The sequence below is a fragment of the Phocoena sinus genome, chromosome 11 (assembly GCF_008692025.1).
Source record: "Phocoena sinus isolate mPhoSin1 chromosome 11, mPhoSin1.pri, whole genome shotgun sequence".
NCBI classification, from domain to species: domain Eukaryota; kingdom Metazoa; phylum Chordata; class Mammalia; order Artiodactyla; family Phocoenidae; genus Phocoena; species Phocoena sinus.
Window position 1 is genome coordinate 46,039,466 of NC_045773.1, and position 15,037 is coordinate 46,054,502.

At 38.1% G+C, this 15,037-nt stretch overlaps 1 protein-coding gene across 8 annotated transcripts in view; it reads left to right on the top strand.

The window, feature by feature from the left end:
• Positions 1 to 15,037, top strand: part of SNRK (SNF related kinase) — a 134,910-nt gene that overhangs the window by 79,422 nt on the left and 40,451 nt on the right. For 5 of the 8 annotated variants that reach the window (XM_032648599.1, XM_032648597.1, XM_032648592.1 and 2 more), the window contains 3 exons: positions 6,460 to 6,521; positions 10,022 to 10,141; positions 10,237 to 10,710. In XM_032648599.1, the coding sequence (XP_032504490.1) occupies positions 10,069 to 10,141; positions 10,237 to 10,710 (547 nt within the window). In that variant the 5' untranslated portion in view covers positions 6,460 to 6,521; positions 10,022 to 10,068. Of the gene's footprint in view, positions 1 to 6,459; positions 6,522 to 10,021; positions 10,711 to 15,037 lie in introns of all 8 variants that reach the window. The other 3 variants (XM_032648593.1, XM_032648594.1, XM_032648595.1) reach the window with 1 other exon arrangement.

Sequence of the window (15,037 nt, forward strand, 5' to 3'; positions counted from 1 at the left end):
TCTACCCCACGGCCTAACTTCACGCACATTGGCGTTCTCCTTTCGGAAGCCATATGCACTTCTCTGCTACCTGTTTCCCCCACTGTCAGGAATGGTGTCCCACTGCTCCTGGTGAAGGGTAAGGCCTGATCTGTGGGTTGCCCCGTCCTTGGGGATCCTGCCTTTGGTATCCTCTGCTCTTTCTTTGATGGAGCTCACTGACGTTAACTTGTATAATTGATTGTCTTTTTATATGTAGATAACTTATTTGTAAGATTCTAAAGGACAGGGACTGTGTTGTGTTCTACACAATTAGGGCTCAAACGTTTGCTAATAAAAACAGACTCTGTTCCTGTTCCTTCCTCAGCCTGAAGAAATTGCATACTTTGTCCCTCAAGGGTGGTAGAATATTTCATTGAATATGTCTTGTTTGTTAAGATTACATAAATATGTATGTATATTTTCAGGGAAATTGGTTTACTTTATAAATCTCAATGGAAAAGTGAATTGAATGAATAATTATGTACAGAAATTCAAAATTTTAATAACGTCTGCCTTTCCTAGATTAAAAGGTAGCACACATCTGCTGTGAAAAATTTGAAAAGAACAGAAAAGCATAAAGAGAAAGAAAAATACAATTTTTTTTTTTTTTGCGGTACACGGGCCTCTCACTGTTGCGGCCTCTCCCGTTGCGGAGCACGGGCTCCGGACGCGCAGGCTCAGCGGCCATGGCTCACGGGCCCAGCCACTCTGCGGCATGTGGGATCTTCCCGGACTGGGGCACGAACCCGTGTCCCCTGCATCGGCAGGCAGACTCTCAACCACTGCGCCACCAGGGAAGCCCCAGAAAACTACAATTTTACCAATTAACATTTTGGTATTTTTAGTATATATGCAGACAAATTATATGCTTTTAAAGAAATTGGGATCCTATGGCCATGAAATTTGGTATGTGAATTTTTTTACTTAATATTTTATTGTGACAATTTCCCATGAGATCAAATCGCTTAAAAATATAGCAGCATAGTGTTAATGTTGGGTATACCATTTCCTTACTGTAGACCTTTCGGTTATTTCTGAGATAGATAGATATACTTTTTTTTTTGGCCACACCGTGTGGCATGTGGGGTTTTAGTTCCCTGACCAGGATTCGAACCCATACCCCCTGCAGTAGGGGCGCGGAGTCTTAACCACTGGACAGCCAGGAAAGTCCCTGATTTTTTTTTCTCTCATATATGAATATCACTGAACATTGTTGAATATAAATATTTGTTCATGTCTTTATTTCTTTAAGACATAAATCTAGTAGTAAGATTATTAAATCGAGGATATTAATTATTTTAAGGCTCTTGTTACAGGTATTGCCAAATTGCTTTTCAGAAAGGTAATTTGCAGTCCCAATAGTGTGAGAGAATCCCCGAATGATTCTGCCTTTTAAGTCAAAGTCAATGAAACGTTAGGTGCCAGTATTTTTGTTAATGGATCAATTTATTTTTCTTCTTTTCCAGCATTCTTTTTTGACCACTTTTTCATGACCATCTTTGTCACAATATCAGTGCGAGGGATGAAAAGACGATAGGGAGTTAACATGAGTTTTGACAGTATTAATAAAAGCTTTGGAAGAGAGATTTAGATTATTAAGTTTTTAAATTCTCCATAACTTCCAACTTATATTCTGTTTTCCTGGCAAAGGAGTAATTGTGGGTTGGCTTTATTTATTTTGGAGTAATTTCTACATACCAACTTGTGCTTAGGTCATTATTTATTATGTGGGCACTTTATACCAGGGCTGTCACCATACTAATTTTTTAAATCTCACTTTACCGTCAGGTAGAAATGGTGACATGCTTATTAACTTTTTTTTTTTTTTTTTTTTTTGTGGTACGCGGGCCTCTCACTGTTGTGGCCTGTCCCATTGCGGAGCACAGGCTCCAGACACGCAGGCTCAGCGGCCATGGCTCATGGGCCCAGCCACTCCGCGGCATGTGGGATCTTCCCGGACCGGGGCACGAACCCACTCCCCTGCATCGGCAGGCGGACTCTCAACCACCGCGCCAGCAGGGAAGCCTGCTTATTAACATTTTTCGTCACTTTAATGAGAGGCAGTTCTGTTTAGGAATTTGAACTTATTATCTGTGCTGCTGCTCCAGGTTTTGTGGCTTGGATTTTTTTTTCTACAAATACTAACTGCTGCTTTCCATCAGTTAATGGATTGCCTGACTCCTGAATTCATTCAAAAATTCCTTGATGTGTCCCGGAATATAGCTTGTTTACTTAGAGGAAATAAAGATTACTTAAACCAGCACTTTAAGTGATAGATCTGTGTTGGCAATCGAGTCACTGCCTCAAGAGACTGGAGCAGGCTTTTCAGCCTGGCATTCCTGGTTACCTCAGTGGCCCCGAGTCCATTAAAATTGACTACCTCGAAGAAAACTTGCAGAAAATACTTCAATAGGCAGTTACCTTCCCTTGAAAAATACTTTATTAGACATTTGGAGGTACATTTTTGTCTATTGGGACATTTCTCAATAAATGGTTGACTGAAATCTTCTAATTTGTAGTTTCCATCTTGATTCCATTCAGTGGCTACAGACTGATACTACCTGATACCCACATAGTAATATTCAGCCAATCCAGTGAAGAACTGTGGATTCTTCCGTAACTTGGGACGTGTTGACCTGTTTGTGGTTTCTTCTTTTTTTTTTTTTTTTTTTAAATTTATTTTTTGGCTGTGCCCCACTGCATGTGGGTTCTTAGTTCCGCGACCAGGGATCAAACCCGCGCCCCCTGCGGTGGAAGTGCAGAGTCCTAACCACTGGACCACCAGGGAATTCCCTGGTTTCTTCATCTTTGATTTATAGCTTATATTGTTAACACCCAGGAGGAGGAGTGCTGTTCTAGAAATGTGGAATGTTGTTTACTTTGGATGAAAGGAGCAGCAGTGGTGACTGCCACTGGGGTTGTGTTTAAAAATAAGCTTGATCTGGAGGTTGTTGATGTTCCTGGAGGATTGAGTCTACTGTCTTCTTTCCAGCCTATACCATTTTTGTTATAGGTATCTTTGAAATTTTAGCAGTTAGATCAGGGCAGTAATTTTCATGGAGAGTGTGTTAGTTCCTTCACTTAAGTTGGCTTTTCTCTAAACATACATTTAGTCCGATATTTCCCCTAAGTAAGAGTAACAGTGTTCATTTTTTTGGTGTTTGTAAAAGATACCAGCTAATTTCCATGTATAAGAAGCTTAAATGCAGTTTTAGCGTGGCTTTATAAAAACTCATCTTTTAGCTGTATGTATTGGAGGGAGAGTATTGGCACAGATACTCTTTTTCAAGCATGTAATTTGTTTGGGAGGTTTTTGTGTATTTGAATATTCGTGGTCTGGTTTGGGGGGGAATTTGTAATATCCCGAAGTGTAGAGAGGCTATAGAAGTAGCCTGATTTTTACACATGGCCCTTTTTGTGTGACCGGCTTTCTCATGCCATGGATTGGTTGACAGTGAGTATCCACACGGAGCCACCTTTGCTCAGTGTGCTCTTCCTCACCTCTCCTAGGGAGAGGTGTGAGTTGGAGACCTTTGTTTGATATACAGACCACACTGCAGTGGTGAAGATGTCAGTGAAAAGCCAGAAGTGAATTTTGACAAGAATAACAGGGTAAATTCCGACTTGACAGTAGGTTTAACAGAGGCTGGTTTTACAACTGTTTTCAGCAGCTTGCAAAATGTGTGTAGGGCCGCCCACACTTCCTTCCTCTTCTCCAGCCACACCCGCGCGCCTCAGTTGCTTCTGTTCTCTTTAGTAAACTGGGAGAACTTCGGTGTGTTCTTGCAACACATACTAGTACTTGTTTCTCAAACATGGATTTCCATATTATAAACACCCTCTCCTGGATGGCCTGTTTCATTTAGGTCCTGCCTAGCTATATGCATGTGTGAGCACATGCTGAATAAGAAGACTGCTTTAGAATGGCCTAATTTAGTGCTTTTGCTGGTTTAAAAGATGTCATCTTAGCTATGCAGTCATTAAAAATAGTGATTTAGAAGAACTCAGTGCATGCAAAAATGTTCATCCTATAGTAGAGGAAAAAGTAGTCATGAGACTTCATATACAATATCTTAGCTTTGTAAAGAAGCATAGGTGTAAAAAAATATATACTCAAACCCGAAGAGAGGTCATCCTAGATGAAATTATAGGTGTTTTTCGTTTGTCTGTTTTTAATCTGTGGTGCTTTACTTGTTTTGTGGAGAGAAGTACTTAGAAAATGGTTACACTGCTTCCCCCACCCCTCCAATTTATGTGTGTGTGATCCCATTTTATTAAAACCTTTGTGTCTGGCATGTATTATACATAGAAAATAATTTGGAAGGCTGTGTCCGAAATGTTAACAGAGATAATCACAGAGGATAGACTGATGGATAATTTAAAAAAACTTCCCTCTCTTTTTGCCAATATATATGTTGTGATTGTATTTTTTTCTTACACTGTATAGATGTTTCTTTCATAATTGAAGCAGAAATACTAAAAGGAAAATAATAGGTCAAGTGAAAAAAGCAGAATACAAGATATAAAGTGATATATAGAATGATCACACCTTTATAAAACAAAGAAGCTGTATATAAACATTTGCAGAAAAACCACCAAAATATTAATAGTGCTGATCTTGTGTGGTAGGACTGTGGATGCCTCTTTATTCTCTCTACTTCCTATTCTGTATTTTCCATATTTTCTATTAGAATATGTTACTTTGATAGGAAAAATATAAAGGAATATTTAGTCCTTTTTAAAAGGATAGACTTGATAGAATGTCATCTTAGTATCATTTGAAAAGCAAATACTTAGATTTTTGTGGGATGCTTTATTGAAAAATCATCAGACTTTGATACCCAACTAGAGATTAGTTTCTTTATCAGCACCCATTTCCAAGTTAATACATTTTAGGAAACTAAGCAGTGGAAGATTTCTGAAAACAGAAGAGAGACGATAGCTCAGTAAATTCAGTCTCTTGAAGTAGAGTGGAAGACTAAAAGAATTTCTGCTTGGATGGGGAGATTACCATCAGTATAACAATAATAGTGGTGGTGGTAGCTAGTATTTACTGAATGCTTACTCTGTGCCAGGCTTTATTTTAATCTCTACCTTTATTAATTCATTTAATCCTCACCACAATCTATGAGGTGCTGTTGCTACTGACATTTTCTAATGAGGAAAGTGATGGTACAGAGAGATCAGGTTTTGCTCAGGTCCAGTGACTTGTGGCTGGTGAGCTGGGATTCAGATCCAGTCATTGGCCTTCAGAACCAGTCCTCAGCCATGCGGAACCATCACACTGCTTGGCCAGAGAGACTGTGGGTGAAACTGGCTGTTGGAAAAAGAGAAGCAGGCATGGGTAATGGGAGGAGCTACTGTATCCCACTTGGAGCTGAAGGACCAGGTAGGCATCCCAGGGTTCACGTCTCACTAGAAGTGAGCCTGTGCCCATGGCTTTGCCGGCCTCGTCTGTGTGGTAGCAGTGTCTCCATCTCTTTTCATCCCCTCATTCCCAGAAATAAACTTGGTTTCACATCCACCTTTCCTTCTTTCTTTTACCTTTCCTGCTTTCCCCCACCTCTTTGTACTCCCTTTTCCCCAAGCTCCTGTGAGCTTGAGTTTAGTGCTTACCTGGACGAACTCACCTGTGTAGTGTATTGGGTAAAGTGCCTTGGCGTAGTTTGAATGTTTGGAACTTTATTTGTTTGATATTTCAGCGTTGAGGAAAGGCCTGCAAGGCTGCCTCAGTCAGTCAGTATTCCCTCACTGTGCCGTGAACTTAGATATCAGTGATCCTCTTACGTTCTCTTTGTTCATAAAGTTTCTTTTTTACTATCAGATGGAAAGCCTCCGTGCAAAGGTGTTGTGTGTTCTCTGGTGCTGGTGTTGATTTCTGCTGCCCTGCTAGAGGATGGTGTGTTGGGAAGGTTGCCCTCCTTGGCTGTTGGAGTGGGGGTTTCATGAGGCCAGAGGGCATCCTGCAGGCAAGTGGGGCTCCCAAGCCAGGCTGAGCAGGCTTGGAGCTGCAGACTGCTGCTTACAGGGCAGGTTGAGCCTCCTTGTACCTACCTTGCAGGCTCCTAGTGAGGATTCGGTGCAGTGAGGATTCGGTGCAATGCGGATTCGTGCTCGTTACCCAAGAGGCATTTAAAAATGGTGACTTTACTGTTGTTCGTTATTATAATTTCCTCCTTCTTCCAGTGCGGTAATCCTTCCGACCTGCCTACCTGGACGAGTCTCCATGTATCTGTTCACTGTGACATTCCTGTTGATTAAAGATTCCTTGAACGGGTTGCAATTCATAAAGGAGAGAAAGAAAATGGGAGACTGGGTCACGGAAGACAAATTTACCATTTTTATATGTTCGTCTGGATCCAGCCTGAGGGTTTATATTTTAACTTTAAGCAAAGTTAAGTAGAACTAAACTAAAATCTTTTTTGTGTTTTCTTTTAGGAGAAAGAAGCACCTAACGAAACACAGTAATAACAAGGATTATTCAGTATGCAGTTGGCAGGGTATGTCTTGGAGCTGGTGCAGAGTCACCTTTGCTTTATATAAGCCACATCTTAACATTTTCCATTGGTGTTCAGAATGATTTTCAGGCACTGCAGGATCCTCCAAGATCAAAAAATGATTTAATTGTTTCCTATGCTAACTCGATAGGAGGGTTAAACAGTGTATTCAAAAAGATGCTCAATAACAGGGATTCAATAACAAGGATACTCGATAGGAGGGTTAAACAATGTATTCAAAAAGATGTTCAATAACAAGGATATTTTTCCTCCCAACTTTCAGTTATACGTAACTTCCTGTTTTGAGGTATACAATTGTAGTTTCATAGGCAATGAGCAAGGGATATGTGTACCCAGAAAAGTACCAAAAAAAAGTAAATTCTTTGACAGTGAGAGCATCATTTCATTACAGGGTAGTCTGTCATTAAGAAGAGACCCTAGGGCTTCCCTGGTGGTGCAGTGGTTAAGAATCCGCCTGCCAATGCAGGGGACACGGGTTCAAGCCCTGGTCTGGGAAGATCCCACATGCCGCGGAGCAACTAAGCCCGTGTGCCACAACTACTGAGCCTGTGCTCTAGAGCCCGAGAGCCACAACTACTGAGCCCACGTCCCGCAACTACTGAAGCCCACACGCCTAGAGCCCGTGCTTTGCAACAAGAGAAGCCACTGCAATGAGAAGCCTGCACACCGCAACGAAGAGTAGCACCCGCTCGCCACAACTAGAGAAAGCCTGTGCACAGCAACAAAGACCCAACTCAGCCAAAAATAAATTAATAAAATTTTAAAAAAGGACCCTATAAGATTCTTCCCTATGAACTTGCTAGTAGATTAAAAATTATTTCATTGTGCCTTTTTGCTAACACAGTACTAGGAAGAGAAATGACAGTGTGTGAATAGTGATTATCTCTGGGTGTTTAAGACCCTGAAAAAAGACTTTTTCCCTCATCTGTATATTCATTTATTACTTTTGTAATAAAAAAAATCTGTAAAATACATGAATTAAGTTAAAATTCAGACAAACTCAGATTCTCAGATTTACTTGTAAAGTCTGATTTATATGCCACTGTAGAATACATCTAAACTAAAGTGATAGATGAAAAAAAATATTAGGTAACTTGGGGGCAGCCTGAAGAAGTTTGCTTTGAAAGCGAAAGTTGCATTTGCAAACTCATACAATAGAAACATAGACTTGGGTAGAATTTTAAGAGTAATTACCGCCATTATAATTAATTGAAGTTAAAGATTTAAAGATAGTTTTCTGCCCTCTGGAGTTAGCTTAGAGTTTCTATATTTGAAAATTAGACATGCCTGAATTAAACTTTCTTTTGGGGAACTACTGTCCAAATAAAGCAAGACTTTTCCACTTGGATTTTCCTGTTAATCTTGTAAAAATTATTAGCTCAGATGACAAGGGTAATACATAGTATAGAAGAAATTTGCTTTTTCTCCAGCCCCTGTACATAGATAGTATGGGTTTCTTATTTTAAAAAATCTTAATAGAAATAGGATTTTGTTTCTGAAATTAATGCAGAAACAGTGTAGCATAGTGGTTAAAAGCACAGATTTTGGTGTCAAGATAGCCTTGGGTTCAAATCCCACCTCTTTTACACACTGGCCCTATAGCCTAGGCCAAGTTACTCATTATTTTTGTGCCTCAAAATGAGACTAATAATTCTGTCTCTGAGGGCAATTTACAATTAAAAAAACAAATCACTCAGAATTACTCTGAGGGTAATTTACAATTACAGAAAAGCTTGAGGGGGCCCCAGATATGTGATTCAGATCATTTCAGTTTGCATGGGAGAATGACTATGCCTCTTTTATAGTATTTTAACTCTTAAGATAGTGTTATCCTAAATATAATATTGTTAAGAGTGGCCAAATGTTTATAAGAGGTGTATGCTTTGAAATAAGAATTCAGTTTGAACCGTAGCTTTAACATGTACCTGGAACACAAGTGTTTTTTGGCTATAAAATGGAAATAATACTTAACAATCTTAGGATTGTTAAGATCCAATGACACAATCCAATTTGATTCATTTTGTACAAATGCATGTAGTAGGTCTTCAGTAAATGTTAGCTTTTCTTCTGTTCTTTTAAGCGAAAATGAGATTTAAAGATATTTAATGCTAGTGCTTAAAAAGAAAAACTACCTTATTTTATGTACAATTTAGTTTTTTGGGATATTTTCACCAAAGTGGAGTAAATGCTGTAAGTACTGTTCTTAACAAAAAGCAACTGAAAATGTGAAAGTATATACCAGGAGCATTAGAAAAGGCTTCACTGAAGGGATGAATGTACACTAATAGGAAAGAACTAGTCTTGGGAGATGGCTGTATTCTTCATTGGATTTTGTTATTTAATTCTATTAAGTTTTGGTCAGAAAAAATAATAGTGGGAGTTCAGTCTGTGAGATTTAAAGTGATGTATTAATTTGTATAATTATATACATTTAAAATTTTTTCTGAGTCAGGGTCATTCATAAGAACCTATTTCTATATTTTAAGGTTTGCACTATAAAGGATGAGAATTTTAAATTCCATATGAAATGAGGTCTTTAAAGCCAAATGGTCTTTAACAGTTAAATGGTTTAAATGCATGCTTGTCTGTTCTTGAAATGTAAGCAGATCATAGGAGGTTTTGTTTGAGAGTTGGAAAACCGTAATAAAGATAAGCATAACTGATAAGCACGAAGAGTTAGTATCAGTCAGTCAGCAAATAATAAGCACCTACTGTGTGCCACTTACTGTTCGAGGCACTCGTGATGCAAGAGCAAACCATTGCCTTGTAAACATTTTGAAAAAAAGTTGCATTTCAAAATTTAAAAAAATTTTAATTACCTGCTGTATGTAAAACACTGTTCTTGGCATTAGGGGAGGGTAGAAGTAAAAAATATTGATAGAACCATAGACCCCTCAGGAACCTTGCAGTCTCAGTATGAAGGTGGTGTATACAAAAACCTATAGAATAAGACCGCCTGGGATGGAGGTGTCCCATGGTGCTTTGGAGATGCAGAGAAGAGAAGGCAAGGTAATACCACCTGGGAGAGTTAGAGAAGCCTTTATTGAAGAGATTTTAAAGGAAATAGTGCTAATTTGGAATAATAGGAAAAAGTTGTTGGTTTCTGTCCAAGTGTATATTCTTTGTGTTTTCCCTTTCTTGTCAATCCCTGACTTCTTTTTTAAGACAGTAATAGAAATTACTTTTGGAAAATATTCTTCCAAAACACATCTTATCAAACTTGCCAGTTTTCTTATTTCTGACATCACCAAAAAATTGTTTCAACAAACTAACTTTTTATCAGTTTGCAAAATGAAATGGTATTTAAATTATCATCCTTTATAAAGTAAATCCTAAATATGTAAATAGGTTGTTATAAATGCCCCTGACTCATTTTATGTCTCAGTATATTTATTTCAAGCTTCTCTTAAAATTTAAAGAAAAATGAAGCTATAAAAGGAAAAGTCACAGAAAACTTAATTTTATTTCTCTTATTTTTGTAGATGTCCATGGCGACATTGAAAATGAATTCCTTATTTTCACCAGATATATGAGAAGATCCATTTTAAACCGTCTAAATATTTTTTCTTCCGTTGGACCAGCATGGCAGGATTCAAGCGAGGGTATGATGGGAAGATTGCTGGATTGTATGATCTGGATAAAACCTTGGGTCGAGGTCATTTTGCAGTGGTTAAACTTGCCAGGCATGTCTTTACAGGTGAAAAAGTGGCAGTAAAAGTTATTGACAAGACAAAATTGGACAGTCTAGCCACTGGTCATCTTTTCCAAGAAGTGAGATGCATGAAACTAGTGCAGCATCCCAACATTGTACGCCTTTACGAAGTCATTGACACCCAGACCAAACTATATCTTATTCTAGAACTTGGGGATGGAGGAGACATGTTCGATTACATAATGAAGCACGAGGAGGGACTTAATGAAGACTTGGCCAAGAAGTACTTTGCTCAGATAGTTCATGCCATATCTTATTGCCATAAACTCCATGTGGTTCACAGAGACTTAAAACCCGAGAACGTGGTCTTCTTTGAAAAACAGGGTCTTGTAAAGTTGACAGACTTTGGTTTCAGCAACAAGTTTCAACCAGGGAAGAAGCTCACTACGAGCTGTGGATCTCTTGCATATTCTGCACCAGAAATTCTGCTTGGTGATGAGTATGACGCACCTGCAGTAGGTAGGTAACCTTCCAGTATCTGCCCTCTTGAATTCTCCTGGCTAGAGTGTAGTTGGTCAAATCTGTTGTTGTTGGTATCAAAATAATTGCCAAGAGAATTTCTGTTAAATGGTCTTAGTTAACAGATTGGGTTTCACGAATGCCATGTTTCTCTAAAGCTGGCAATGAGTTTATTTTACCTTTTTGGATGGCTAATGTCTAAAGTATATTTGTCAGCACAAAGGAAAATGAGTAAGTTGCTAAGGTAACCTCTCATCTGCCCGTTTGAATTTTTTTTAAGGTCTGAGTACTTTTCCTATCTTCTGAGATACTTCTAGTCATCTCCTTCCTGTGAATACTTTTTAACAGTCATGAGACCCATATTAGACAGGTACTGTGACTATGACAGTGCAGTGTGGAGGACTGGGGCATTGGAATCATTTATTGTGACCTTGAACAGTGTACTTGACCTCTCTCTGCTTCCTTCCCTCATCCATAAAATAGAATTAGATCAGATACAGGTATCGTATGTTATCTTGTTTACTTTTCACAGTGACTGTGTGGTGGTTACTGTCCCTCTCGTTGTACAGAATAGGAAATTGATATACAGAGTGCCTGCTGTGTGGTGGATTCCAGAATAGTGGTAGCATTTGGCATTCCCACTGACCCTCTCCCTTCACTCCAGCACATTTTCACGCTCTCGCTCACTTGTCATGAGTTATTTAGTTGTGGTAGAAGGGTTTATTGGTTTTCAGTTTGTGTCAGCTTTGTCCCCTTGGGTTCATATCTGTTTTGAAGGTCATTTAGGAATTTACTTGCAATTTTTAAGGATTTGTTAATCAGAAGGTGTGGTCAGCTTTTAAAATTTTAGGTTTAGTCTTGGAAAAACGTGCCCTAATATTACATGCACATGATATCAGGCTTCATAGATATGAGCCTTCCGTCTGCATTCTGATCATTTAAAATGCAGGTTATAGAAGATTAAAGACACACATTGAAGAGTGCTGCTCTTACACTGAATACTCTGTACACCAAGACATTGTTTTTCATGTTAGACTATGTGTTCTGGAAAAGAAAGGGTTAAAAATGGTTTCTGCACACTACAGATAACCAGGCTTCACTAAAGTCTTTCATTAGAATATTTGAGGCAGAGATCTTTGATTAGTGGAGAGGCTCTAATCTGAAAATGAGGCCCAGAATACGCAGAAGAGGAAACATAAATGTCTCAACGTGAAAAGGATGTCCAACCTCACTAATAATCAGGGAAAGGCAAATTAAAACCACAATAAGATATTTTCTTACTTTTCACATTGAGAAAAACCAGAGTCCGACAAAACCAAGTGTAGTTAAGACTATAGAACATCAGGACCTCTTGTACTTTGTAGATGACAGTTTGTCAATACCTGGTAAAGTTAAAGATGTACACATCCTGAGACCCAGCAGTTCTGCTTCCTGTGTACGCAAGAGATTTTCAAAGAATGTTTTTAGCAGCGTTGACTATTCATCAGCAGGAGAATAAATTGTTCGTGATTCATGTGGTGAAACTATAGCTTGGTGAAAATTAATAAACTATGTCAGCATGGCTGGAGTTCACAAACTTGTTTAAGTGAAAAAATGAGTGCGGAATACATACAGCATTATAACGTTTATATGAAAGTTTAAAACCTACAGAGCAGTATGATATATTGTTTAGGGGTCCATGCACATGCAGTAAAGTATGAAGAACACAATGAGATCAAAATAGTTACTTCTAAGGGGCAGGCATATCTAGAGGGTGTCTGTATTGGCGATGTTTATTTCCTAAGTTGAGTAGTGAATACGCAGATGTTCATTGTAATATTCTTTTTTTCTCCCCTTATATCATAAATATTGCATAATAGAACTTTAAACAAGTTTTTAAAAAGGAAAAGAAAATCGTTTAGAAGGATAATCACCAGTCTGATAAATGGTTAACTTATGTTGGTAGAGTAGAATTGGGTGGAGTTCATTTTCTTTATTTGTATTTATATCCATACATTTTGTGTAATTGTGTGATTGAGTTTACTACAGAATTGCTTTAAAAAACAAGTGGAAAGTTATCTCTCTGTTAATGTAGTATTAGTTGATTATGCCAAAATCAGTGATTTTTCACAGATACTTAGCAAAATTAGTTGGGAATAAATATTAGAATCTGTCATTTCATTAAATTATCAGATGTTACTAAATAAAACAACTTCTGTTCAATTTTATAGGTAAGTTTTTTTTTGGAGTACACTGGTCCTCAACATTGAAACTTAGTTCAGAAATTGTGTATTTTATTATTATTTTCAAAGAATCAGATTTTGATTTTATTTAACTATACTGTTTGTTTTCTATATCATTACTTTTTCTTTTATTTTTATTAATTCTTTCTAGGACCTTTGAGTTTTCTTTTTTCTTTTTTAGCATCTTGAATTGAAAGCTGTTTTCCCTTATTGTCCTGATTTCTAACAAAATATTTACATCTAAGGCTGTATGTTGCCTTCTCCCTCCATCTCTGGTAACATCCCAGGGGTTTCACTCTGCAGTCATTGTTGTTCATTGCTAAACTTTATCTTCTCTGCTTTTTTTTTTTTGCGGTACGCGGGCCTCTCACTGTTGTGGCCTTTCCCATTGCGGAGCACAGGCTCCGGACGCACAGGCTCAGCGGCCATGGCTCACGGGCCCAGCCGCTCCGCGGCATGTGGGATCTTCCCAGACCGGGCACGAACTCGTGTCCCCTGCATCAGCAGGCGGACTCTCAACCACTGCGCCACAAGGGAAGCCCTCTGCTTTGTTTCTTGTTTAGTTTTTTTGTTTTTTAAAAATTCAGAGTGGATACATTTATTTTTCCTTTTAACCATTTGGTTTTAACTTCTAATTTTAGTACATTACAGTCAATAGATATGCCTGATTGGTTTCTACTTTGGGAATATTTTTAGATTTTCTGTGTGGTTTAATACATAGTAATTTTTGGTTATTATTCCCTGTATGATTAAAATTTTTGGTATGTACAGAATTTTTATACATAATTAAGATTGTTAATTATGTAATTTGTTCCTTTGTGTCATTATGTTTTTATTCTAATCTGTTATTTTCGAGAGAATTATGCTAGTCTCCTACTTTTATCTGCGAAGTTTGTATTTTAGTCAGTTTTTGCTTAGTACATGTTATTTTCAAGCTGTGTTAGGTATATAAAAGTTTATGTAGGGCTTCCCTGGTGGTGCAGTGTTTGAGAGTCTGCCTGCTGATGCAGGGGACACGGGTTCTTGCCCCGGTTCGGGAAGATCACACATGCCGCGAAGCGGCTGGGCCCGTGGGCCATGGCCGCTGAGCCTGCGCGCCCGGAGCCTGTGCTCCACAACGGGAGAGGCACAACAGTGAGAGGCCCGCATACTGCAAAAAAAAAAAAAAAAAAAAAAAAAAAAGTTTATGTAATTTATTTTACATGGTGGGCTATAGCTTTTAGCAATGTGAAACTGCATTTATTTGCTTATTGCCTTCGATCCTACTCGTCATTTTGTTTTAGATTTATCTTTCTTAAATAATATGTAGCTGGATTTTGTGTCTGTAATCTGTGAGTCAGACTTTTAATAGGTGAATTTAATCCATTCATATTTGTTTTGACTGGAATGTTTGGACTTGTGCTGTCTTATTTTGTGTTTTTCATTTGCCTTATTATTACCTTTTTCCATATTTTGTTGGGTTATTCAAGTTTTCTTTGCTCCTCCTTCAGTGGTTTGCAGGATGTGCAATCCGTTTCTTTGTGTTAGTGTCTACTCTTAATGTCTGGAGTTAATTGATATTTGTATCATTCCCTCTACCATACAGACAACTATAGTTTGCTTTCACTTTCCTTTGAGTAAAAGACTTTTTATTTGCTTTTATTTATTTATAAAAATATTTAATTTTGGACTTAATTTTACAGATTTCTTGGTTTACCACTGAGTCTTCACCTTTCTGTCTTTCACTTAGATTATTTTTGTCTTGTTTGTAATTCTTTAGAGATGATTTGTGAGAAGTTTGTCAAGTCTTTGTCTAAAAATGTCATCACATTTGAATTGTACTTTGGCTGCGTATAGACATACATATTGAGAGTCATTTTCTTCCCAACTTTGAAGATATTTTCCTGTCACCTTTTGCTTCTAAAGTTGCCAGGGTGAAGTCTGATGTGAATTTAATTTTATTTTCTTTGTTGGGCTATACATTTCGTTTATCCTGTGAAGCCTAGCTTCACACTTCTGGAAATGCTCCATTAAATGATTTTTCTTGGGTATTAATTCTTCTGTTTGATGCACTTGGTTCCTCTCTCATGCTGCCCATGTTTCTTAGGCGCTTGGGGATTGTTAGT